The sequence below is a fragment of the Excalfactoria chinensis genome, chromosome 2, assembly GCF_039878825.1.
Source record: "Excalfactoria chinensis isolate bCotChi1 chromosome 2, bCotChi1.hap2, whole genome shotgun sequence".
In the NCBI taxonomy this organism is placed as follows: domain Eukaryota; kingdom Metazoa; phylum Chordata; class Aves; order Galliformes; family Phasianidae; genus Excalfactoria; species Excalfactoria chinensis.
In genome coordinates this window covers 110,821,065-110,846,628 of record NC_092826.1, presented here as the reverse complement: position 1 = coordinate 110,846,628, position 25,564 = coordinate 110,821,065, and the positions used below count along the sequence as shown (strand labels likewise).

The 25,564-nt window shown below is 34.4% G+C and overlaps 1 protein-coding gene across 2 annotated transcripts in view; it reads left to right on the top strand.

Moving 5' to 3' along the window:
- Window positions 1–25,564, top strand: part of ZNF385D (zinc finger protein 385D) — a 372,690-nt gene that overhangs the window by 68,345 nt on the left and 278,781 nt on the right. For both annotated transcript variants that reach the window (XM_072328232.1, XM_072328231.1), the window contains exon 2: window positions 5,216–5,494. In XM_072328232.1, the coding sequence (XP_072184333.1) occupies window positions 5,216–5,494 (279 nt within the window). The remainder of the gene's footprint in view (window positions 1–5,215; window positions 5,495–25,564) is intronic.

The following is a 25,564-nucleotide window of genomic DNA, read 5'->3' as shown; positions in this document are numbered from 1 at the left end:
GATCTAAATCACTCTGGGCCCTAAAAACCAGGAGCAGATGCAGCTCTAATCTGAATCAGACAACAGCAATGTCAGGACCGCATCATTCAGTGATAGTAGGGATGGAAGAAGCAAAAGCTGTTTTATTTTCTTGAGCCTTCCACCAGGCTTGTGTACAGACAGTAAGTTCATTTTAAGCTTCTCCCTGTAATAAAACTTCTAGGGTAAATGTATGCATTTTTGTTCAGCAAACTCAACTTACAGGTTCAAAAACAAATTAGTTGCCACTTGCCTCTTGGTACAGGAGTCTCAGGAACCCAGTGTGGCAGGGATTTTTGGGTAACAATTTGTAGCGCAGCTCATGGATCCTGTTTTGGGAAGGATCCTATCACATACATTGACTCACTGTGTGGAAGAGATTCTTAAAGTCTGAAAATTAGGTTGAAACTGTTTGATACAAATGCAACCCTGCTACCAAGACTGCCATCAAACAGTAGCAGCCCGTTTTCTGAAAGATCTTGTGTTGTGTTTGTGATTTTTGAAAAGATGGGAGGTTTCCAGTTACTGGGAGGAAGGGAGGTGAGGCTTTCTGTTGTGTGCTGGTGGCATTCCCTCAAATTTGAAAATTGACAAAGCAATAATTAGAAAGCTATATTTCCCCCTCTCTCTTTTTTTTTTTCCCCCTGAAGTTTCTTTGAAAGTAGCTATCATCTGTTGTTCTTGGTTGATAATCTTTGGCAGAGGACTTGACATCTCTCAAAAAGCAGAGACAAATCATGTGAATGTGTAAACAGTACAAGGGTTAGATCCATATATACTTTGGTATGCCCAGCAAATGCAGCTAATGTACATTTTATTAGAGAAAGCTTTATACAGGCTGTTTTCCTGAGAATCAGTAGTACAGCCAAAGAAGTAGGTCCGAATAACTTTTGTTTTCATGTTGTTATCAAACTCTTACAAGAAGCACTTGAATCTTTTCCCATAAGTAATTTGGCTAGATTATCCATGTTTTCTCATTACCTGCAGAAGTTCAGTCCTTCTAAAAAATCTGGAAAGGCTGTAGTGGTGGCTTCTGGGAGGAAACCAGGGAGAGGTTTTTTTTATTATGCATCATGTCATTAATCAGTGGCAAGTGGTCAATGTTGAGTAAAACTGCCTTAACTTCACAGCAGTCTCCTAGTACCGTTCTTGCTCTGGGTCACTTAATAATCAGATATGTTGGGTTCGTTTATGTACACAGTCACAGTGACAAGGTGGTTCAGAAAAAAAAGTCATTTTTAATAGAAGTGGGTAAAGTTTTCCTTACAGAGCCTTGAGTAGGAAGTGTGATTTTGTATTACAGTTAAGAAGGTAAGGGATAGCTTCATGGGAAGGCTATTATTTCTAATCCTTTACATTTAAGCACAGGCTGGAAATCTCCAGGCAGTAGCTATGCTAGTGAAGCTAGTAAACATCACACAATGTTGTTGTGCTGGTTTTCCACGAGGGACACTTTTCTAGTTCACAAAGCTATAATGTCATGCGAAGTTCATTTTACTGGTAAGCATCATTGAGCCAAAATTGCATTCAGAACTCCAGGGAAAATAAATGTAAGCATTTATCTGCGGTGCTATTTAAATTGGCTTGAAATTTTGAGTTCCTGGTTACCTTGCTAATTCACATCTTGCTTGCTGTTGACCTCTGCAGCGCTCCTTAAGGTTGAGAGTTTAGCTTTCTTTGGGGGGGACCTTATCAGCAAAACTGATCAGTATTTGTGTGATACGTAACCATTTCAGTCAAGAGAAACATAATGGTAGGGAATGTTTTTCATATTTTCCAAATTTTTTTTGTCTTCATGTTTGTGAGTATTTTGCTCAAAACCGTTTGTGAACAATCAAAGCACCAAATACTGCTATGTTATGCTGGCTTGTAGCATCAGTTCAAGAGGCTTTCAAAAGTATGGAATATTTCTACTTAGTCCACTAGTTGTATTATACATGCAGGAATCACTGCATCTGTAATGGTGGCAGAACACAGCAATATATGTATTTCTGGAAGTTCTGATTGCCTAATTGTTGCCGAGGCTTCGGTTACAAACATTTTCATTCTTATGCCATACTGAAGAGAAATGGCGATAGTCAAAAAATATTAGATCTGTAATGTCATCATGGGTTTTAATGAATACACAAATCAAATGGTAGATGCTTGACTAATTTATTTCAAAGGTATAATCTTTTTTATTATTTCACTTTCACTATGCTTTTATCCAGTATGCATTTTAGAGGTTTTTTGTTGTTGATGTTGTTTTGTTTGTTTTTGTTTTTTCTCCTGGAAAGAAATTGGAATTCAAGATAAAAAATGTTTTTTAAAAAAGGCCTTTTGTTTATGCTGTATTAATTGGAGTATTAGAGTGAAGTTATAAAGTGGTAATAAGACTTACGAGGCTGCTTATCTGCATTAGTATTTCAAAAGGAACCACATGTGTGTATGTACAATGTACATTTTTTTTTTTTGTTTACTAGATAATGTTTACTTTGAGCTTTACATCTTGTGTAGATGATCTTTTTTTATTATAGTAATCTCAAACCTATATGATTAGCACTATAGGATACACTGAAATTTTAAATTCATACTGCTCTCTAGTGGGGAATACTTTCAATGCAAAAAGATGTATATTAATGCACAGAATGTATATAAACTGGGATGCCTGGAAAGTTTTTTAGAATAATTCATTAGAAGTAGCACTATCATATTAATATTTTAATCCTTATTACACTTTCATTAAAAATTGAATTTCTTAATTAATTTATTTCTTTTAATGACTGAATTATTGACTCTTTCTGGAGTGAAAAATATCCCCAGAGGGCTGGGATGTTGATGTATTATTGCCACTTTCTCAGGAGGATGCTTCTCCTACTAGGAGAAATGTGCTGTGGATCTGCTATAGAATTTCTCATCTTTCTGCTGCAGCTTCCACGGTTTCATAACTTCTTATGGAATTATGGGGGTTGTAAAAGTTACTATAATTACTGTTACCATAATAAGTTTTATTTAATAACTACTTTCATGTTGATTTTTCTCTTGAATTTTGTTTTAGAATGTTTAGTCTGCTTTCTCATTTCTTGTTTTAAACAGCCAAAATTCTATAATAATAAAGGTTACTGTGATCAAAAGTGGAAATAGTAGTACTGACTGACATGGTTTCAGTTTACAGCAGTTGCAAACCTCTTCTAAGAATTCAGTCCATACTTTTGTTAACTCTAGTGTTAAGTGTTAATTTTATAACTTTAATGTTATGTGAAAATAATTCTAGTTATCACGATAGAAAATAATATTCATTTCTAACAAAGTCTGAAAATTAGTCTTGAAAATGGTTTTTATGTCAATATGTTTAGCTTTGCATCTTTAGATAGGCTTGTCTCTCTTACTTGATTCCAATTCTGTAAATGTAATTTGATTCGTGAGACAACAGCAAAAGTTTTGACTGACTCATAATCATGTGAAACTTCCAACATCTGAAGATCTCTCAAGAATGATTTGCACTGTTTTTGTATAATCAGATCTGAAGTCTTATTTAAACTTATTTGTAGGTACTGAGCCTTATCTGGAGCTGGGATTAAAGAAATCTGTAGTCCATTGTCTTGTGTTTTTGTCTCTATTTGTCAGTTAGAGACCACTGTGTTTAAGTTTGCATCAGTTTTTTTTTTTTTTTTTTCTCCTCCCATGCAGAGTACAGATTAGATTATTTGGCTAGATCTTCATTTATTCATTAAGTCTGGGAGAACAAAGTAGTTTAAATATTTATATGCTATATAAAGATCTCATCAAGATGCTAAGTTGTTATAGCATTTCATAATCCTTGAATAGTAAATCAGTTATCCAGAGCACAGTGCGGTTTCTGCTCACCTTTAATCATGGAAGCTCATGTTTACATTGACCTCACTTGAAGTTCTGCAGATGGGATTTTTCTCTCATTTCTGTACTAGTTGCAATTTGGTACTAGCTGAATCTAAATTCTCCAGTTTATCCTTAACTTTCAGTTCTGGAATGTTAAGTGAAGAAAGAAATAGAGCATCTTTATTATTTATCTTTGGACATTTTTTAAGCAGACAAGTTATACTGTGATTAGAGTTTGTCTTGAGATCATTTGAAGGAATTGGAGAGAGAATACTCAGAGCTTGCTAAATACCTTAGCTAATTAATAAATTCAAGAGTGAAGTCTGTGCAATTAGCTAACTAAAATGTAGGCGTTATATTTTTTCTTCTGCTAATTAAACACATCAAAATATAAAAACATAAGAAGAAGAAACTGTATCTCCCCCACCCTTCGTAAGCGCTATAACTTAAGAAAATGAAAATAACAGTATTTGAATGTAGCAGTGAATGTAATGAATATAACCATGGGTTGTCAACCACACAAAGTTTAACTGCCCTCGTTTATAGTTTATATTTAAAATATAAAAATACTGTATTTCTGGATTTATTTCTAGAGAGAGGCATAAAATATGTTTGCTGTAATAACTCTGTTTCTATGATAGTTTGCCCTTGGTTGGCAGCCCAGTCCCCACCCTGCTGTTCATTCAGTCCCTGTTCTCTCCAGGATGGGGAAAGTAAGATGGAAAATCTCAAGGGTTGACCTGAAGATAGGGATAGTGTATTACTATCAGTAATATGTCTGTTACTGTTACAGGCAAAATAGACTTGGTGAAAATTAATTTAATTTATTCATGATTGAACCAGAGTAGCGTGGTGAGAAATGAGGATGAAGAACATTAAAATAGCTTCTGCCTTCCTCATCTTTTCCCATATGTGCAATCCTTCATTCTCGCCTTTTTGACACTACTCAAAGCCTCCCCCCAGCAAAAGGGGAAGAAGGGATATGGGGATTGCAGTCAGTTAGTAACTAGAACTTTGTCTTTGCTGATCCTTGCTCTTCACTCTTTTTCTGATATAATGTGAGGTCTCTAGCATAAAGTCAAGTCTTCGGAATAGTGTGGATACTTCCCATATGTTGCAGCTCTCCACGCACTGCTCCAGCATGGCTCCATACTACACATTCATTTGAGTAGCTCTGAACTTATGCAAGTTACATAGCAGAACTATAAAACAAAGTTAAAATACACAAGCAGAAATTTAATATTAAACCACACACACACAAAAAAGCTTTTTGCCTTTTTCAAGTTTACAAATGTAGAATTACTTTTTACATTAGTTTGCATTACTCATCAATTTTCTCAATTCTGCTCTTCCTCCCCAGAAAACATGAAGAAACCCTGGAGCCCTGACTTACCAGCTTCTAACCACTCATACAATTTGGCTTTTGCATCCATCCCGGACAGGGATAATGAGAAAGAATTAGCAGCTGATAGCACTGAAGAAAAGAAGGAGAGAGAAAAGAAGCAGACCAATTTCACTTTGTGCAATGTTTGTAATATTCAGCTGAACTCTGCTGCTCAGGCACAGATCCACTACAATGGTAAATCCCATCAGAAGAGGTTAAAACAGCTCAGCAATGGAAATCTCAAAAATGATAATGGTAAGCATTAATCCCTATATGCCTTTGGCCTGTGTAAGCTGTGTATATTTGTCCATTTTTTATTATATGAAACATGCGGACAGTTACATATGCCTCTTGCAAAACTGGATTTGTTCTTGTAAATAGCAAATGAGAAATATCCTTGAGTTCATTATTTTTCAGCAGTATATATCCTTTCATTGCAGTTTTTAGGATAGGAAGAAATAGATTAGGTGCAAGAAAGCTGATGAACCTGGACATGAAGTAATGAGTCTTAATTATTAAATTTTTATCAAAAAAATATACCTTATACATATCTTTAAGCTATATACTTAATATATCTTAGGGTTTTTTTTTTGTTTTTTTTTTTTTTTTTTTTTAAACAGGGTTCAAACCAAGCCGTAAGGACTAGTTTTAGAGATTGGATTTAGTTGTACTCTTATGATCTTGTACTACAGACAAACTTGTCTCAGTGTGTGTAACACTGTTAAAAACTCCTACTTTTGTTGGTTTGAGATAAGACAACAACATACTGTAAAGTCAATATATAAGAGTATAAGCCGCTCTTTTATTCAGCTGAATCCTTGTTGTTAATGCAAATACTGATGCTGACATCTGTTTTGTTCTAAGTATTTTGGTTCTAGATTTTGTTTATGTGGTAGTGTGGTATCGGATTCTTTGTCGTTCCATTTGCATTTTGATGATTTCATCTGTGATACTCCATTTTTCACTGTTTACTAGGAAAGCTACTCTTGGTAGGGGTGTACTTGATTTTAATCAAAAGCAGTTGCCAAATGAATTGTGAAGAAACAAACAAACAAACAAAAAACCCAAAAGAAATTACACAAAACAAATGCATTCTTGAAGTTGTTTAATTTTGCCATTCAAGTTTAACTCTGTACCTACCATAAGTCTGTTTAAACCATGACTACCATAGATCTGTTTAAAGATCATAGTTAAAGTCAAAAGGAAATGAAACAAAATTTGATTTTATTTGAATCTACTTTGTTGATGGCTTTGGGAAAATTATTTTGTATTGTGTGGTATGTTTTCCCTCATCAGAGTGAGTTTTATGCCTCAAGGAAAATCATGTTTGAGGCTTTATGTACAGAAGTAGATCAGATCACAGGACTCCTGACAAGAAGAGAAAAGATTAATATATCAAAGTTTTGTTCCCAGTTTTGTAACTCGTAATCCTTAACTTTGCTGAAGTATGAGTAGTTTTGCACTGTCATGATTTATGTTCTTATTACCATGTTATAGAAGCAAGAGTCTTAATAGGATGTACTTAGGACTCACAGACCCATTTCTTCAGATCTGCACGTATGTTCTTTATCACATTGTGCCATGAATTTTTTCAAGCCTGTTTGTAGTAGCACTTCCTTAGCAGAAATCCTTAGATAGCACTTAAGAAGTATTTTAAGTTTTCTGTGCTTGCCCTGACTTTAAGAGGATGATAGTTTGTTGAGAATAATATGGATATACTGCCGAAATACACTGCATGTGGATGCTTTGCTTTGTGAAAGATGTTGCTTGCTTCCTTAAATCAATAAAACAAAACTAAGCAAAAAAGAAAGCTGTGACGCTGAACAACATAAATAATTTTTCATTTAAGTGATAGAACTACAGACTATAATATTAATGTTCATAGTTCCAGCTTAGAAGGAATACCACTAACATTAACAGGAGCTGTGCAAGTGCTTAAAGATTGATTTCCTAGATGATTAAAGGTAGAATATGGTTATCCACAAATGTGTTTTTTTCTAGAAACACATAAACAGTCTAATGTTATTACCGTCTTCAGGTAAGGTAAAATTGCATTCGTTACTCGCACAGCAATTTTTGTAATGACAAACTGTTGTTTCTTTGCAATTCATTTTTCTCTTATTTCATGGCAATGAAGGGACTAGTAACTAAGTAATACTGAAATTAGTGTCAAAGGATTTCAATCATGAAGGGAATATTTTAGGGAATATCATAGCAGTAGCATAGCAGCATGTTTCTTATTTCCTTCTTAGAAAGTATCCCTAGCTCATGCAGGGCTTCACATGCTTGAAATAAGAACATAACCGTCAGTTTCAAAGTCTTTTTCAAACACAGTTTTGTTTCAAAGTGCAGTTATTTGCAGCTGGTTATCCAAAATCTGGCAAATCTTAGGGTATTGCCAAAAGTAACACTGTACTGAGAGAAGAAAAAAAGGAAGTGAATGAGGAAGTGATTTTCCCAACTTTGAGATTTCATAGTCTTTAAATAGAAAATCACAGATGAAATAGAGACCGATATTTATATATAACTTCCTGAAAATTAAGCTGAATATTTGAACTGATCTGTCAATTATTTGAACAGAAATTCACTGCTTAAAGTCTGTCATTTTAAGTCAAGTAGGAATCAGGACCTGACAGGCTTCCGCAATAACAGGCTTTTTCAAAACTAGCGTATGTAAAATATAAGCACTGTTTTTCAGATTTTGTTGATGAGACCCTTGCAAGTTTGAGTGACATATGGCTGTGCCTGAAATAATGACCCTTTCAGTTTATCACATGTACATAAATGAAGAAAACTTTTGCTTTATGAGATTTTTAAAACAATCTTCATTATCAGTGGTTTCCTGTGTATCATGTTGAATGACAGAAGTGGTTACATTGTGCACAAGAAGGCTCATTTTTCAAGTACAGTGATTCATGGACTGTACTATGTGTGGACTGTGTATGTCTTTGCAAATTTGAGTGCTATGTAGGATAGTTCCATATTTGAAAAAGTCAGGGAAAAATATTTAAGTGTGTCTATTCCATGCTTTATTTCATTACTGAATTACTCCCACAAAGATGAGAAGGGTAATAAAAAGGGATTTATATGAAGCAGCAGTCTGTGTTCTGTTCCCAAACTCTTTATTATGGACTGCTAATGGGAGGTAGTATTCAACTGTATTAGTATCTGACAGTGTAAATACAGCTATCATGCTATAGTCGTCATCTTCAAACTGTGTGAAGTAGCTTTTATCTGCTAGCTGCCTTATACTTGAACAGTTCTGAGTAATTTCATGAAGCAAACTGCTTAAGCAAAAAAATCTACTATCACATACAAATATGCATTTAATAAACAGTATTCATTATGGGTGTAAAAGCAACATCACCTTGGTTCTATTTTGTTATCAGTATTGAATTTAAAAAAACAGATAAACTCTAGAAAGTTTTGATAGTGATTTGTTTTTTCAGCTTGACAAATTTGCAGTCTGAGACCATCTCAGTGCCTTTCTGTGGCACTGCAGCCTTGGAACAGCACATCATGAGGAGTCATAAAAATGGTGTAGTAATAGGGGTTCCCTTTGTTATGACTTGGTGGAGTGATTTGGGGTATGATGAAATCTCAGCCTGTCTGTTGCTGGACTCTAAGTATTTCAGAGTAATACAATTTTCTGTGCTCCTTTCTCTTAATAATTGCCTTGTATGACACTTAAAAAAGCATTTCACTCTTTGTTCAGTACATACTGCAAAGTATTTGTTTTTCTTGGTTATTTTTATTTTTTCCCTATCAGTTCTCCTACACACAGTAGCAAGGTGACAGGCAATTTGGTAGCAAATTTGAGTAAGTTTTAGGATTGAAAGTGGGTAAAATGCATTTCCAATCTAGTCCACCAAACTTGTTTCACCTCTTAAGTTTCCTGATCAGCAGGACTCAGGACTTGGAGTTCTGGTACTGGTAGAATAGAACTAACTGTGGATGCAAAAGTATAGCACAGACAGTGAGAAAGTTGTTATTTGTAAAATTTGGTGTAAACCATAATTTTCACCGTGCCTTCTGTAATGTAAATTACTGAATTTTCATGACTGAACAAGGCTTGGTTAGGACAAAGGCAGAAACAGTTGTTATGATAAATATTAAGTGAAAAAGCAGTGAAAAAGCCAAAAAATGCCACAAGATTCATAAAAGTCTCTTAACTTTAATAATTTTTTTCTGAAACATTCTTTTGAAACACAGTTCAGTTAAATATTTGTCAGTAGTTTCTTTATCTAGGTCTGTGGTTATTTATTATTTTATTTCACAACCCTGACAAACTATTGAGTTTTAGTAAGTTTCAATTACATCCTCTTAAATGAAAGCTCTCTACAGCTTTTTTCAATGAAACTTTATCTTAATAGAATCCTACTGTATTGTGAACAAGGACTGTGAGTGCATGAAATAAAGGGAAAAGATCAGATTAAATAATGAAATACTCCTATACCTTACTGATTACAAAAAGAAAACTTTTCATTTCAATGCTAAATATTACTTAAGAATGAATAATAATTTGACTTTTATGCTTATGCTAATGTATACACTGAGTAAAATCTGCTTATCAGACTTTATTTTCAACCACATTCATTTGTTGAGATGGTAATTCTGTAATATCAATTCAGTAAATATTTTTACACAGGTCAAAGAAAATATTTGATCTTTCACAACACTTTTTGCATCCTAAAACCTAGTAAGAAATCTGGAAGATTCAACTGAGCCACTTGCAAAGTCTCCTTCTTAGCACTTTCATATTGCTAGTTGTTTTCTGTTCTGTAATGCTGCTACCCTTTGCGTAGCATGTCTCTTTCCCGATTAGGAGAAGTGGCAGGTTTGGGGAAGGTAGAGTCTTACTTTTTAAGGCGGTAAAGTAAAAAGCTACCGCTTTCCAGGAAAAGATGTCACCTCCTCTGTCCATTGCATTAGTCTTCCTTTCGTAGAAAGGAGATTGGGTACATCAGTGAGGAATGGAGGATATCTTCAGAAAAATTATATCACTCTTCAGAGGAAGAGATTTTCTGCTAACTTTCTGAGGAACATTATTGTCAGATCAGTGTGAGAAGTTAATGGAAGTCACGAGGCAAGTTCTGCTGAAGGTAAAACTTTAAAAAGCATTTTTGTTAGCAAGATATGCTTTTATAGCACTTTTTTGCTTGTAGATTTTTTTTTGTTCTTGTTTAATGAAAATCGGGTGTGACATCATAGTTCATCATCAGCTGTTTAATAATGTTAATTTTTTGTTATTTATTCATCTGATTCAAAATACATGATCTTTTTGATAGCCATGTCCCTCTGTCATATTGCACAGTAGAGGGAGTGTCAAGACAAGAATTTTAAAGGTAGCTCCTGTGAAAAGAATCACCTTTTCCTGTCAGATTCCTGAGAAAGAGGCAAGTTCCTCACGCTGTTGAGGAACAAAGTGTTAACATACATGTATTTATAGCATTTCAGTTTATGTTGTTAATAAACACTAATTCTAATCTACTGTTCATGCTGCTGCCATAAGAGTTAGTCTGCAATAACTTATCTTTGTTTCTTGCAGTAGTGCGTATAGGTTATCCTGGTTGGAATGTCTGTGTACCCAAAATATACAAATATTGTCAATATTTCTCTTTTAGCTTTTTGTATATGAAAGTAGAGAACTATGACCATGCACTGATTTTAAACAACAGAAAGTAAGCAGCTCATTTAATAAACTAATTTTTTTTTGCTTTGTAATCAAAATTAAAGTTCTTAAAATTCTTCTGTAGAGGCTTTATTTCAGAGTAACATGCCATAAATGAAATCCGCCTGAATAGAGAAAAGTCATTTTTAGTGAAGTGTTTGGTTTTGAAAGCTCTAGCAGCATAAAGTCTATTAGACTTAGAAACTAACAGTCTCCCTTTGCACTGGATAGCACAGTGCTGTAGAAGAATGAAAGAGAATGGTAGTATCATGATCAAATACTCTGCAAGCTTCAAGCAGTTTCGTTGGATAGATACAGCTAAATACAAGGAAATTAAAATTGGAAATGTCAAAATAATTTCCCTGGCATTTGAGTGCAGCTGTGTAGCAATTTTGTCAGAGTATTCAGAAACGGAGTACTATTAATTTTCTTCTGTTGAATCTGTTCCAAGATATAATATTGGGAAAAATTAATTGCTCATCTCTCCTTTCCAGGAGTGTCCCATCCCCAACCCATCCATAAGATATAATTTTTTCATGATTACTACATCTTTTGATTTCATTACCAAACTGAAGAAAATCAATGATTTTGTAGCCCTAGTTCTGACTACCTTTAATTCTACTCCCCTCCACTTTTATTCAGTTATGTTACTTGTCAAAAGAACTTTTGCATAGTAGAATGTGGATGGATCCATATGCATATCTGGTTCCAATTTCAGTGCCACCTTTTTCTTTCCATTGAGAAAAATATACATTATCTTTACTATTGCTTTTTTTTCTTTTCCCCTACAGAAAAAAAAGAGATCAAATGATAAAATGACAGCATTATTTTCACTAAAGCTAAATGAGAGAAGAACCATAGACAAATGTAATTAAGTTCAGATTGAAATACTACTAGACATATCCCTCAGCTCAGTAGTGATATCTGATAGTCTGAAGTGTCGTTGGTATGTGAAGTATTAAAAATTATACGTCTTTAAAAGAAGCATTTCAACTTAGAGTATTCTCTGACTTCACACCTATAGGGCACTAAGGTCAAACCTGTAGAAACTTTTTTGTAGAATGCTATGCCAACAGAATTTTCAGTGGTAAGCTAGATAAATGCATTTAAAGATTGTTAAAGAAGTAATGTAGAATAGTAATGTCTAGAAAGAAGCAAATGGTGCTCCTATCTCCAGAGAAGGGGAAAAAAAAAAAAGTCAATTAGCAGTTGCTAGGATGTTTATGGAACAAAGCTTTGTGAAAGCCACTTGCAGGCACCACTCTCTCAGTGTAAAATTTCTCCTTGACATCTAATCTAAATATATATACTTTCTTGGTTTTGTTTTGTTTAAAATAATTACCCCTTGTCCTATCACTGTCAAGTAAAAAGTTTATATCCCTCCTGTTTGTAAGCTCCCTTTAAGTATCGGAAGGACACAGCGAGTTGCCCAAATTGCTGTCTCTTCTTTAGACTGAATAGGCCCAGGTTTCTCAGCCTGTCTTCATAAGGGAAGTGTTCCAGCCCTCGGATTTTCTTCAGGACCCTCCTCTGAACCTGATTCAGCAGCTCCACATTCTTCTTGTGCTGGTGGTCCCAGACCTGCATGCAGTACTCCAGATGGGCCTCATGAGGGTGGAGCAGAGAGGGCCAATTACACCCCCTAACCGGCTGGCCAATCTTCTTTTAGTGTAGCCTAGGATTCAGATGGCCTCCAGGGATGCAAACACATTCTGCTGGCTCGTGTTAAGTGTGTAACTTAAGATAATTAAGATGGTGTAACTTTAGATGGAAATAAGCATTCTATAGCTAGATAAAGAGCAGTTAAGTTTATAGCTGGCATAGAAGTCTTGGTACAGTTCTACAAGAAAATGTTTCACATTTTCACTGTCTGGAAGAGTTTATTTCAATTGTTTCTCTCAGTTTAATCTCTCAGAGATTGGTTGTATCAATAAGTAGTTAAAAATTACTTATAATGCAGACTGATAATTTGGACAATAGGTTAGTCTGGACTACAGGTCTAATGTGATGTACAAAATCTAAATCTGTTTTCGGAAGAACTTTTGTTATTTCTCTGCCTCATGGAGCCCACTCTACAAACATTAATGACCACATTAAAGGAGTAGTATAGGACACAGATGACATTTGAATGCGTGTTTCTGAGTACAGTGATTACACATACATATGCAGTCTGTGTGGAAATACTGTACTACTTTGAAAAAAAAATCCTGTGTTGTGCTTTTTAGTACCCTTGTGTGTGCTTAGAGTCAATTCTGTGTGATAGTCAGTGGCAGTTAGTTTGTATTCTTTTAAAATTGCTGTGGATTTTTTTTTTTTTCTGAAGATCTCCAATAATTTCTTCGTGAAAGTCATTTTTCAAACTGCATGTGTTTATTTTCTCTAGTTAGAAGTCATGCTGATTATATTTTAAAGTAGAAATAAGGCTCAGGAAAGCTGAATTGTATTCCTTCTAATGCGAGTTTTTTTGTTGTTGTTGTTTTGTTTTGTTTTTTTGTTTGTTTGTTTTGTTTTGTTTACTGATGCAGCAAATTTTGTAGTCTTGATAACCTGTTTTTAAACAATACAATTTAAGTTTGTCTCCTTCTTTATGTCTTTAATCTTTCCATTTGGTACACTCGAGAAAATCTCTTGCATTTCAATATTGATCTACATTATGACTGATGGAAACCTATACTTGACAACAGCGTTACTACTTTTGACAGAAGTCTATGAACTGTTGACAGGATTACTAAAACATAACACACTTTCATTCCCACTGAAACAAACTTTTGTTTAAACTGGTGTAGATACTGTCCTCTTCTATTAAAATATTTTTAGTATACTTAAACATATATCCCTTTTTCTATTTACTGTTCTTTTTAAATTACTTTGCAGAGCAACCTTCAAACTACCGCTTTCTTTTTCTAATGAAATGTGTGTATTTTGTTAAGCTTCGGTGTAGAGATCTGGAATAATCAAGCTTAGCTTCTCCTCAAAATTCCCTTTAAAGAGAGTTGTCACTGTGGCTTACTGTTTCTAGATGCACAAAGGGTTTCTATTTAATTTGTTCTGACAGAGCTTTCCATGCTCTGTTGTTTGCCTGAGATAGATGAGATGCCATTAAAGTGGAGTGGGTGAAGTGTCATCTACAAACACGTCATGGCAGGAATGGTGAGCATACGGTGCAGTTTCTGATAATGAGAAAAAGAATAATCAAATGATATCTGCTTCATAAAGCATTTCACAACATTCTTGAGATCAAAACAGACAGGAATATGTATGTAAAGTACAGTGTAAAATTTGAAATGTGTGCAGTTTTGTGTGTGCAATTTTGTGTACAAAATGAGACACCAAAGGCTTCTTTTCTCTTGACGTGCCAGGTCGAACACCACCCACTGTGACACAAAGAAACCCTAAGGCAAAACCGTGATGTTACCAATACTGAGGGCAATAATCAGGCCAACAGCAGCTTCCTATTAGACCACTTTACAGTAACAATATGCAATGTTAGATTCATGGAAATCTCATGGAAAACATCAGAAGGCCTCGGATCCCATGTAAAAGGTCTCTTGTTAGTAAAATGTCCTTGACAGACTCCTGTGAACAGTAGTGTGAACAACTGAAGAAACATTCTCTTATGCAAGTTAAAAAGAGGGAAGAGGAGACTAACAATGCACTGATATGATTCAGGTAGGGCCAGATCACTGCTTTGTCATGATTTGCTTAGAAAATCAGGCATTAAAATTTATTTTTATAAGATAGAATCAACTAGTAGAAGTAAATACATAGAGAATTATTAGAATGAACAGCTGCAGGGATGTAATTGAAAGTAATTGAAAACCCAGTGGAATATAAAATATTTTTTGATGCCTGACCATCTTGAAGCCACTAAGGGCATTACCGTAGTTCTTTGTAGAACTTACACTTTGTATTCACTTGAATTACTGGGGCACTTAGTTTTTACTCACATGTTGGACTCCTTCTGCTGGAAGTTGGCAGGTTGGTATAAATTATGCAGCAAAATGTAGAGTTTTCTTTTGTTGCAAATTAGTAAAGGAAGAGTGAAATACTTCTATACCAATTTATCATTTATCCTCCCATTGAAACCATAGGAAAATAACTGCCAAAAGAAAACTACAGTGAGCTGCTTGTCTGAGAACTGCTTGATTTTTGAACAGGTAAAGACTTTGAAGTTAAACTGTGGCATTTCTCAAACTTCTGAATCCACGTAATATTTTGGTTTTCTACTTTATTTTTAATCCAGAGTTTAAAAATATTGTTCCATACTGAAAACTTATGTCAAAAATAAAACAAACTCTTAACTAGATTTCAAGGAACTCCACTTCTCCATCATAATTTTAATATTGCTAGCATCAAGAATTCAAATGTAGGTTTTTTTGGTAGCTATAAGGCTTACTTAAGAGAGTCTTTCTGTGTAGATATAAGTCTTACTTAAGAGAGTCATTCTATGACATAAGCAAATATTGGCCAAGCTCTTGGGGTATATTTTGTCTTCCGGGACCATTGATTGAACTGAGATATACCTTTTTAATGCATCTTACTGATTAAAACCCAAATATTAAATAGTTACCATGGAATGAAGAGAGCATATCAAAGTTTCCTCTTAACTTCCATGCAACTCATGCTGCAAGTGAAAGTGCTTAACATCTTTAATTCCAGCTATGTTCTTCTATACATACATGTAGCGATATCAGTGATGTCACTGTGTACCAAAATAATTTTATGAAGTAATATGAAAAGCATTACCTGTGGTTTAAACCATTTTTTTTTTCCTCCTCCTTTTTTTTGTTGGTGATGCTAGTTATGGGATATTATTATGTAACAAATTGAATTGCAAAAAAAAAAAATAATCTCTCAGAAGCTTCTTTTCAGCTCCTTTTCTAATTAGCCTATCCACACTGGCAGTGTTTGCAGTCACCTTTTCGAGATGTTTACACTGTTGCTCAGACATTTATAGCTTCTTTGTGAAGATCAAATAAGATTTTTATATTTATTTATTTATTTAATGTTTTCAACAGTTGTTAATGCATCAAACCTAATATTCCCATGTGCATGTTAGGTCCTAAAATCCTTGGCTTTTTACAACTAGAAAAAATGGAAAAAAGTCATGGCTCTTTCATTTATATGACTGTTGATAAATGTCTGAAGTTGTTACTGCCAAAGTTAGGGAATGTCTGTCCTGAGTAAATGGTTTGGGACGTGATCTGTGATTTTTGAAATGCCTTTGTGTTGTGAGATCAGATGCGTAAGAATGTGACTTTGTTTGTTTTTTACGTGAATCCCACTGGTAGAATCCTTAGGGATTTGCTGTATCAAAGGTATTAAAGAGAATATTGCCCTTGGCTGCAGTTTGAAAGAGAGCACTGTGAGACAGGGACAGATGAAGTGTAGGCAAAGTGGTGACTCTTATAGGAGAGAATAGCAAGAGTCTCATAGTTCTGGATTCCATTTCTGATAACAGCTCTCAGGATCAAGGAAAAGTAAAAAAAAAAATAAAAAAATCTGCACCATCAGATTTCTACTTTGAAGATCTGCTTGTGAAGTAGTTCTTCAGTGTTCATCATTCAAGCAAAACATGAGCAGAAGGATTAATCATGCAGTAAATGGGCCCAGTATGCGCTGTTGTCTGTACATGGCATGGGCTTATTTGAAGAGCAGGATGTTCAGGCATGTGACTTTTTATATTTGGCCTTCAGTCTGAGACAGATATTTGTTGTTTGTAAATTTGAATTCTTCTGTGTTCTTGCAGTCCTCCTGCTTTAAAGGGAAGAATGGGACAAGAAGATGGTAAATAAAATTTAGTGGGTTTGTCATAGAATTTCCTCACCATGTCTAGGTTTATATTTCGCACACATCATAAATAATTGAAATGACAGAGCAAAGGTGAAAAGAGGAGAGTTATAAAATCAAATTGAATATGAAATCTTCACTGATTGTGTTGTTCTTGTAAGTAGTAGGAACTGCTTACTCTCAGTTTAGAAAGAGATCTGAAGCAGTAAATACAAAGAACTAGCAAAAAAAAAAAAGTCATCTAACATTTTTGTTAATCTATAATAAGAATACTCTATTAAGAGCAGACACCTGCTGATTTATAAAAGGAAGTATGTATATGCACAAGAGCACACCCATGGAGGACGTCTTTTAATTAATTGCTGAGGTAATGTATAAACTTTTGCCCCTTTAAATTTACTGATTGAAAAATGAAAAAAATCTTGCCCTTTAAATGTTCAGCTTTGACAGAGGTTACATTAAATCTCTTAATCTCCCAAGCACTTACTCTGCTCTAGGTTTTTCACAGGCATTTATCCACAGGACATTCATTTCCAATCTGTATTTAAATCCAGGAATTAGGGTGAGGGCTTTGAGCTATCTGCTTTCATGCACTCCTAATGGGCTCCACCACAGGAACTGTGGATGTGCTGGGAGAAAATAGATTCAAGCCCAGTAATATTTGGTTTCTATTTCAGCTTGAGCTAAGTCTCTACTTATTCTTGTTGAAAACAACATATAGGAAAGCATTTATTTGGGGATGAGGGAAATAAACTTCCACTATATATATATATATATATATATATATATAATTATTATTATTATTTTTATTTATTTATTTATTTATTTTTCCTGACTTAAGGACACCAATGTGTCTTAGATTTTTCAGACTTCTAGTAGGTCATATTTTAATATATCTCTGGTATGGGAGTGTGAGGATTTGGAACGTAGCCTGGATTTTCTTCAAATGTCCTCAGTGTTTTTTTATGTTCCTAGTAGAAACTGTAGATCAGATTCTTAGATCCTAGAATCACCAAAGTTGGAAAAGACGTACAAGATCATCTAGTCCAACTGTCCATTTACCACCAGTGTTTCCCTTCTAAACCATATCCCTTAGTAGAACATGTAAACATTGCTTGAACACCTCCAGGGATGGCGACTACAGCACCTTCCTGAGTGCCTGATCATACTTTTGGAAAAGAAAATTATTCTTCATATCCAACCTGAACCACCCCTTGGGGCAACTTGAGGCTATTTCCTCTTGTCCTATCACAAGAGGCTGGCTCCTCATCGCAACCTCCTTTCAGGTAGTTGTTGAGAGCTACAAGCTGTCCCTTGATCCTCCTCTTCTCCAGACTAAATATTCCCAGCTCCCTTAGCCACTCCTCATAAGAGTTGCGCTCCAGACCCCTCATCAGCTTAATTCCCCTTCTCTGGACATGCTCTAGGGCCTTGATGTCTTTCTTGTAGACAGAGGCCCAAAACTGAATACAGTACTTGAGGTGTAGCTTCACCAGGAGAGTACAGGAGAATGATCACTTCCGTGGTCCTTCTGGCTGCACTATTTCTGATAAAAGCCAAAATGTAGGGGGCCTTCTTGGCCACCTGAGCACATTGCTTGCTCATGGTTAGCTGAGCATCAACCAACCCTACTGAGATCCATTTTTTCCACAGTCTTCCAACCACTCTGTCCCAAGCCTTTATTGTTGCTTAGGATCATTATGGCCGAAGTTCAGGATCTAGCACTCGCTGAATGGTCTGAGCTTCCCATTGTCCTGTGAATGCACAGAAAGACAAATTGTCATGTTTCTGCACTGCTTAGTAGATGCTTTGCAGGGCTTTTTGTTTGGTTGGTTTTTTCCTAAATGGACCGTTTTTGTAAGAGAGATGTGGTAATAAATTACTAATAAGATGTGAAAGAAAACTCATAGTTTTATAAATAGTTATAACGAAGCTGTAGCCTCACCTTTTGTCATTTTCTCTTGTGTGTATCAAAATTAATTTCACTTTCATTAAGAATAAAAGAAACTGTTGTAGGCCACAAAGTACTGCAAGGGAGAGAGGTGGATCAGTGTCTTGGTACATTACAGTAGCACAAGCAGGGAAATGGAAATGAACTGCTGATTTGTTCCAGTTTGGGGTTTGACTTCTTATTTTGAATATATGTATGACTTAAAATTAAAATGTGATTCATTGTGACTCAAATATTTAATAAATTGTTGCCTCAGCAAATTTACAGGAAACTCTCGTGCTTGTAACAGGATAGCGATGAGCCTGATAATTTGGTTTTTATTTTTATATTTAAGTATACTTCGTGAGGAATCAAAGCTCTGGTTTTGTTCTGAATGTATTTCTGAGTCTGTAAACTTATGTATCATGGATTATCTAACTTTGTTCTCTTATAAATTTGTATAAACATTTATAAGAGGATCCACAATGTTTCTGAAACAAGGAAAGTGTTAATTAAGATCACTTCATTGATTAAACTGTAGATTATTTAAACAAGACAGTTTTATATTGGCTTGTGTGCAATGGTAGTTTTTCAAAGTTAGAAATCTGCTCTTTAATAAATTTATGTTTAATGATGACACTTCAAAACCAGCGAGTTGTTTGGTCACATCAAGATCTTGTTTGCTACAGATTGCTGCACATTGCCAGAATGGTTATGCATGGTCAGAAGTAACAATTCTTAGCTGAGCTGATCAAAGGTGTAAAGAGAATGAAGAGATAAAGGCCTGTGAAAGACCATTGTTTGAAATAAATTTAACTTGCAAGTCACAGAGGTTTATGCTGAGCGATAGTATTTTTCCTGATGGTGTGTTTTTACCACCATGATCACATGGGTGGTAGCCCAGAAGATTCTCCCCCTCAGCAGATTGCATTTTTCTTAGTTTTCTAGGACCCCTGATGTTACAATCTTTCCTTTATTCGTTTATATCTAAAATTAAATTGCTGAATATTGTGAAATCGTATAATTGTAAGAATAAAAATAGGATCACTTCCTATATTTTGCTATTAAGCTATTTTTCAGAATCTTTGGAGGGAGGGAAAGAATTGAAATTCTCTTTCGAGAAAGCATGGTACATCTTTTTATTCATCCACCTGTCTCTGATCAAGTTAAAAAGTATACTTGATCTTAACAGACCTGAGATCAATAAATTATGAGAAGAATTGTGATTGTATTGATATGTTTTACGACAGGCAATGGAAAATTAAGCTTTGTTCTTTCTTCAAACTTTAACTTAGGTATGGTTTGTGAAGTGACCTGCATGTCTATAGAAGCTTATTTTTGTGCAAATTTTAGTTTTAGTTCATTTTTATCTTCTTATTCATTTGCTTAAAACATACAAACTATCTCCTCCACTCAACGATTTCAAGACATTATTTTAGTTGAGGTGGGTTAGCTTAGCTGGTTCGTTTCAGTCCTCACAGGACAACAGAATAACCCAAATATTAATGTTATATTATACTGTGTATATTACTTAAGTATAATAACATAATATAACAAACAGGTCCACAGAGACCAAGGATGGAAATTTACAGCTGCATCATTTCTCATACTGCTTAATTTATAAGATGTAAAGGTAAGGTTATGAACTAGAAGTTACACAAGATTGCAGTATCTGCCAAATTCATAAATTATTTTAGTCATCTTAAATAGAGTTGAACTTATTAGGCACTGAGGAGTAGGAGCCAAGGAATTATGGTCAAATACTCAAGCTCATGTCACTAAGCTGCAGTTCCATTCATTTCTATCAGCCACTGAGCTTTGGTCTCCGAGGATTTTTTTTTTTTTTAATATATATTGCACATGAGCTTCTGTGATTATCAGTGTCTTTTAGAACTGTTCTTATTGCCACTTTTGTCTAGCCCGTTTAACTGTAATGGATGGATGGATTTAAAAACCATCTGCAGCTACTATTAATATCATTCTTCACTAGATGCATTTCCAAAAGCATCTGATAACAGCTGTTGGAGCATAACAATTTCATTTACTTCCTTTGTATCTAATTTTACAGCATCATTTTTTTTTCCCCCATTAATAAATATTTCTCTATAAGAAAATATCTTTCATAAAATTCTAAGTAACTTCATTCCAAATGTCCACTGTAGTATTTGAAATAAGAATAAAACATTTACTATATATGTTCTATTTTAGTATTTTTAAATTAACACATTTTTAGCGGTATTTCTGGCAACAGCTTAACAAAAATTTGTGTAAATACAAATTTCTCTTACATTATTTTCACTATATGTTGTTCTTATGGCAAATCAAATGAATAGTTTACTGCAAAAGCTGTATTTATTGAAAGGTTTGGAAATCCTGTCAAATTTTAATGACTTTTGCTTCAATGATCATGTAATGTGTACAATAGTACTGTTGTATTTAACTAGTTAATAGGAAAGCTTTCTAAATAAAAAAAAACATTACACAAACATAAAACATACATAGTGTTTAATGATTAGAGGCTACAGATGAAAAGTAAATTTGCCCAATGTGAATTTCTCTTCCGTTGTGCAGATAACTTCAACCAATGTTAAATGAAAAGCAGGAAAAAAAAAAAAAAATAAAGTAAACTTTTTAGAAATAGTTTTTGCAGCAACAGTATATATTTGGCCTATAATTGTAATTTTTCTTTCAAATCACTAATTGGTCAGATATCTCAGTGAGATTTTAATATCAGGTGAAAGTCCATAAGAGGAAAAATATATTTCATTTTATTGCTCAGAACCACAGAATACAAGGTTGGGAAAGACTGCAAATAAAAATATTCCAGCAGTTATTTCCTTTTCTCAAGTGTAGTACCTGATGTTTATTCTAGCTGAAGAACAATTCACTTGTTGAACTACATGTAAAAGCAGTTAAAAAAATAAACTTCTGTTGGTGATGATTATATATGTTGCATTAGACCTTGATGTTCCAAACAGAGCTGATGCTGAGTGAGGTATTTAGTAATATATGTAATGAATAAATAATCCCGTCTTTTCTCAAAAGATTTAGAGGATGTACAAATAGGGTTATTGATCCTTTTTTCTTTGTGTCTAGCCACTTGGCCAGACTACTGTTTACAAAATTAACTGATGATCATAGAATTTTTTCTTTTTGGCATTCCTCTGGAAAGGAAAAAAACTGTGACAAGATCATTCATAGAGTTGAAAGGGACCTTGAAAGGTCATCTAGTCTAACTCCCCTGCAGTGCACTCTAAGTTAGGCCACATACTTGGAGATAAGCTCTCTTTTTAACCTACAATGCTTTAATGAAGAGCAGGATATAATTCTGTATGTGTATTCTCTGAAGAAGAAAAAAAAAAAAAAAAAAAAAAAAAAAAAAAAAAAAAAAAAAAGTGAATTGCAAGGATTTATTTTCCATTATGGGTTTCTATATTATCTTGACAGCTGGGCTGTTGTACTGCTATCTCCAGCATTCTCACTGGGTTTGATTAATTCTGAATCTATCCTAGTAATGTTGATGTACAAACCCATAAAAATCCAAACAAACAGGACTTCTTCAGAGTTTTCAAAATAAATACTCTATGCTGTATACTCTGATAAGTAAGTGGTCTAAATAGCAGCATTTCAAACTGTCCAGGTCAGAAGAGAAAGCTGTATTTTACAGCCATTTCTGTATGATGCAGCCATGATTCTAATAGGTATTCTGCTACTTGGGTTGAGAAAACTGTCCTTACTATTTCTCTATTGCCATTGCTATAAAACTTCTAAAGCTAGTACTTAATTTTTATTTTATTTACTTACTTATTTTGAATGCTAGCCAAATCCTGCGGATTTACGATGTATTATATGAAGACACCAGCCAGACTACTTTAAAATGAAATGCAAGTTTAACATTTTTTGACAGCTGAAATGCTTAATGGTTCTCTTTTCTAGTCCTATCATTTGAAAGGATCAAAGGAAGCTTGATAGTCTGAAGTTTAGTACTATGTTGCATTGAAGATAAAGTTGTGCTTTTGTGTTACATAAAGCCAACAAATCTGTGACAAAAATAAGAGAGAAATCCTGCTTTTTTTTTTCTTTCTTTCTTTTTTCTTTTTTCTTTTTTCTTTTTTCTTTTTTCTTTTTTCTTTTTTCTTTTTTCTTTTTTCTTTTTTCTTTTTTTTTTCTTTCTTTTTTTCCCTCCCCAGAAATTACAACAATTAATTAGTTCCACTAATTACAGCAGCAGTCTAATTGGATGCATTTGGATGCGTTTCTTGGGTTAAAGGTAGCATCTTGAAAGTGCTGTCTTGGCTTAGTTTTATGTTTGAAGAGCTAGAATGTTAAGCTCTATCTTTGATGACCTGTATGCTAATAATTCTTGGGCAATATTACTCCTGATTACAAGGAAGCCTTTTTTTGGCAAAGTCTGCTGTCACCTAGTGTCACCAGAGACTTCTTATTGGCAGTTCTGAGAGTGTGATTTCATGGTAGTTCATTTATTTTTTGCACTGTTCCTCAGAGGTCTGTCTTTGATTATTTCTTTCAGAATATGTTTTTGAGGATATGATGCTATTTCTTGCCTCACCAAATGTCAAGGATGATGTAAGACTAAGTATAGCCATTGAAGAAGTGTTTTATTTTGTTCACTAGCAATGACTTTGGTGTAATAACTCCTGCAAGTTCTGTAGAAATTGATGCATTGAGATGTATGAGAATTTCTCATTTTGCATGCATTTTAATCTTCCAGCAAGTTTCATTCCATGCTTGTAGTTTGTTGTTCCTGTTATATTCCTATGACTTCATATTAATATTCTTGTATCATCATTGTTTGAAGAAAAGACTCTTATGAAACATAGGGTACATTTCAGTTTTTCCTATGCTATTGGACCTACCTTTATAAAAGTATGCATTCAAGAATTGATTTTCTTATGTAGCTAGCAGAAATTGTGTCAAAATTCCAAGAGGCGGCATTTGGTATAAAACCGAAGCAGCAGGAGCTCCTTATTTGGGGAGTTTAACTAGTTATCTGCAAAGATTTCCAGAATATTTCTTAATCTACCACAGCAATCTATGTAATATGCATTGCAGAAAAGAGAACAGGCTAGGAATTAAACTCAGAGACTGATTTTGAAAGGTAAGAAGAACACCCATTACACTTACTTCCCTGGTTTGTTTTTCATAACATCTTCAGTTTGAAAAACATGTGAAGGCTAGGTCATGGTTTACGGGAAGTCATTTGTCACTTGATACTTTCTTTCCATGGAACACTTCAAAGGTTTTGCCAAGATATCACATGCTCTGTGTGCTTAAATGTGTTCTCAAAGTTGTTCTTTATGCCACAGAATCATATTTACTGTGTGCGCTACCATTATTTGAAGGCAGTAGTTCTGAGGGAATACATTTTTCTATGAATTTCCATTTTGAAGAGACACCAATAAAGGAATTGGATAAATGAAATCTGGAGAATTGTACAAATTGTTTGCATTCTCCTAATGTATTTGATATGTATGAGATTTTGTTACCCAGAATTAAATTTTATTTTATTTTATTTTATTTTATTTTATTTTATTTTATTTTATTTTATTTTATTTTATTTTATTTTATTTTATTTTATTTTATTTTATTTTATTTTATTTTATTTTATTTTATTTTTAAATTGAACACTTAGCAAAGGCAGAGTGAACAATGTGTTAAAGAAATAGTTCTCTTTAGCTTCATCTCCAGAATTAATTAAAAGCAGAAGGAAGTCAGAGTAATAACTGTAACACTTTGTTCCTTCACAACAAACCCTTATAAGGCAGAAGTCACTTATAAGGCATTTGATGTCTTCTCTGGTTTCCTGTCTGTTTGTGGGAAATGTTTTCATTAGAAATTCATGTCTTATGGAGAACCAGCTGAGCTCCAGTATCTGCAGCAGGTTGCAATCTGTTGCCCAGTGTTAGAAATCTGATCTCCGACATCAAAAGGACAAAATAATGGTCTGCCTGTGTTTTCTGCTTCTGAGAAAATACTTTGAGGCAGATTCTTAAAAATCAGAATTTGCACCTGTTTGAGCTAATATGTTTTTTTTCTCTTTCCCTTTGCTTCTAGCTGCATCCTCCTCTTTCCCCAATCTACAATCTTGCAAATTGGATTTAAATTCTTTATGTATTTTTCACTAAACTGATACAGTTTGTTTTAATCTGTGTGAAATTATGGCAGGTTAGGGCAAGAGGAAGTGGTTGCAAACTAGAAGAGAGATTTAGGCTACATATAAGGAAAAAGGTTTTTACAGTAAGGATAGTGAAGCAATAGTTTGACCAGAAAGGTGATGAATTCCTGGAGGCATTCAAGTTAGGGCTGGACTGGTCTCTGAGCACCCTGATCTAGATGTAGATGTCCCTGTTCATTTCAAGAGAGTTGGGCTCTATGGCCTCTAAGGGCTCCTTCCAACTCAAATGATTTATTGATTCCAGGTTATCTGAGCCTGTTTCCAAGAATGATTGGTTTTCTTCATGAGAGGTAGAAAGAGACTCTGTAATTGAGTCTGTATTGGCTGCTGAATTAAATGGAAGTCTTCAATTTTTCACTACCTTTTACTTATTTTACATTTAATTGCCTGCTGCAGGGTTTTGGATTTAAGTGTAGAAAATAATGTCATAGAATATTAAACATAGCTGAACAGTAATTATATTTTCTTCATTTCAAGTTTGAGACAACAAATTCTTTGCTGCCATTTAATTTCTCTTCTTTAGTGTACTAAGGATTCAAATGGTTATGGCGTCAAGTTGTTGATGGCAAGTTGAATATGAGTCAGCAGCATGTTCTGGCAACCACAGCAGCATGCTGGGGTGCACCAGTCCCAGTGCTGCCAGCTGGATGAGGGAAGGGGTTGTCATGCTGTTCTCTGTGCTCTGCTGTTGCACCTCAAGCACACCACAATATGAGGAGGATATGGAAAAATTAGAGA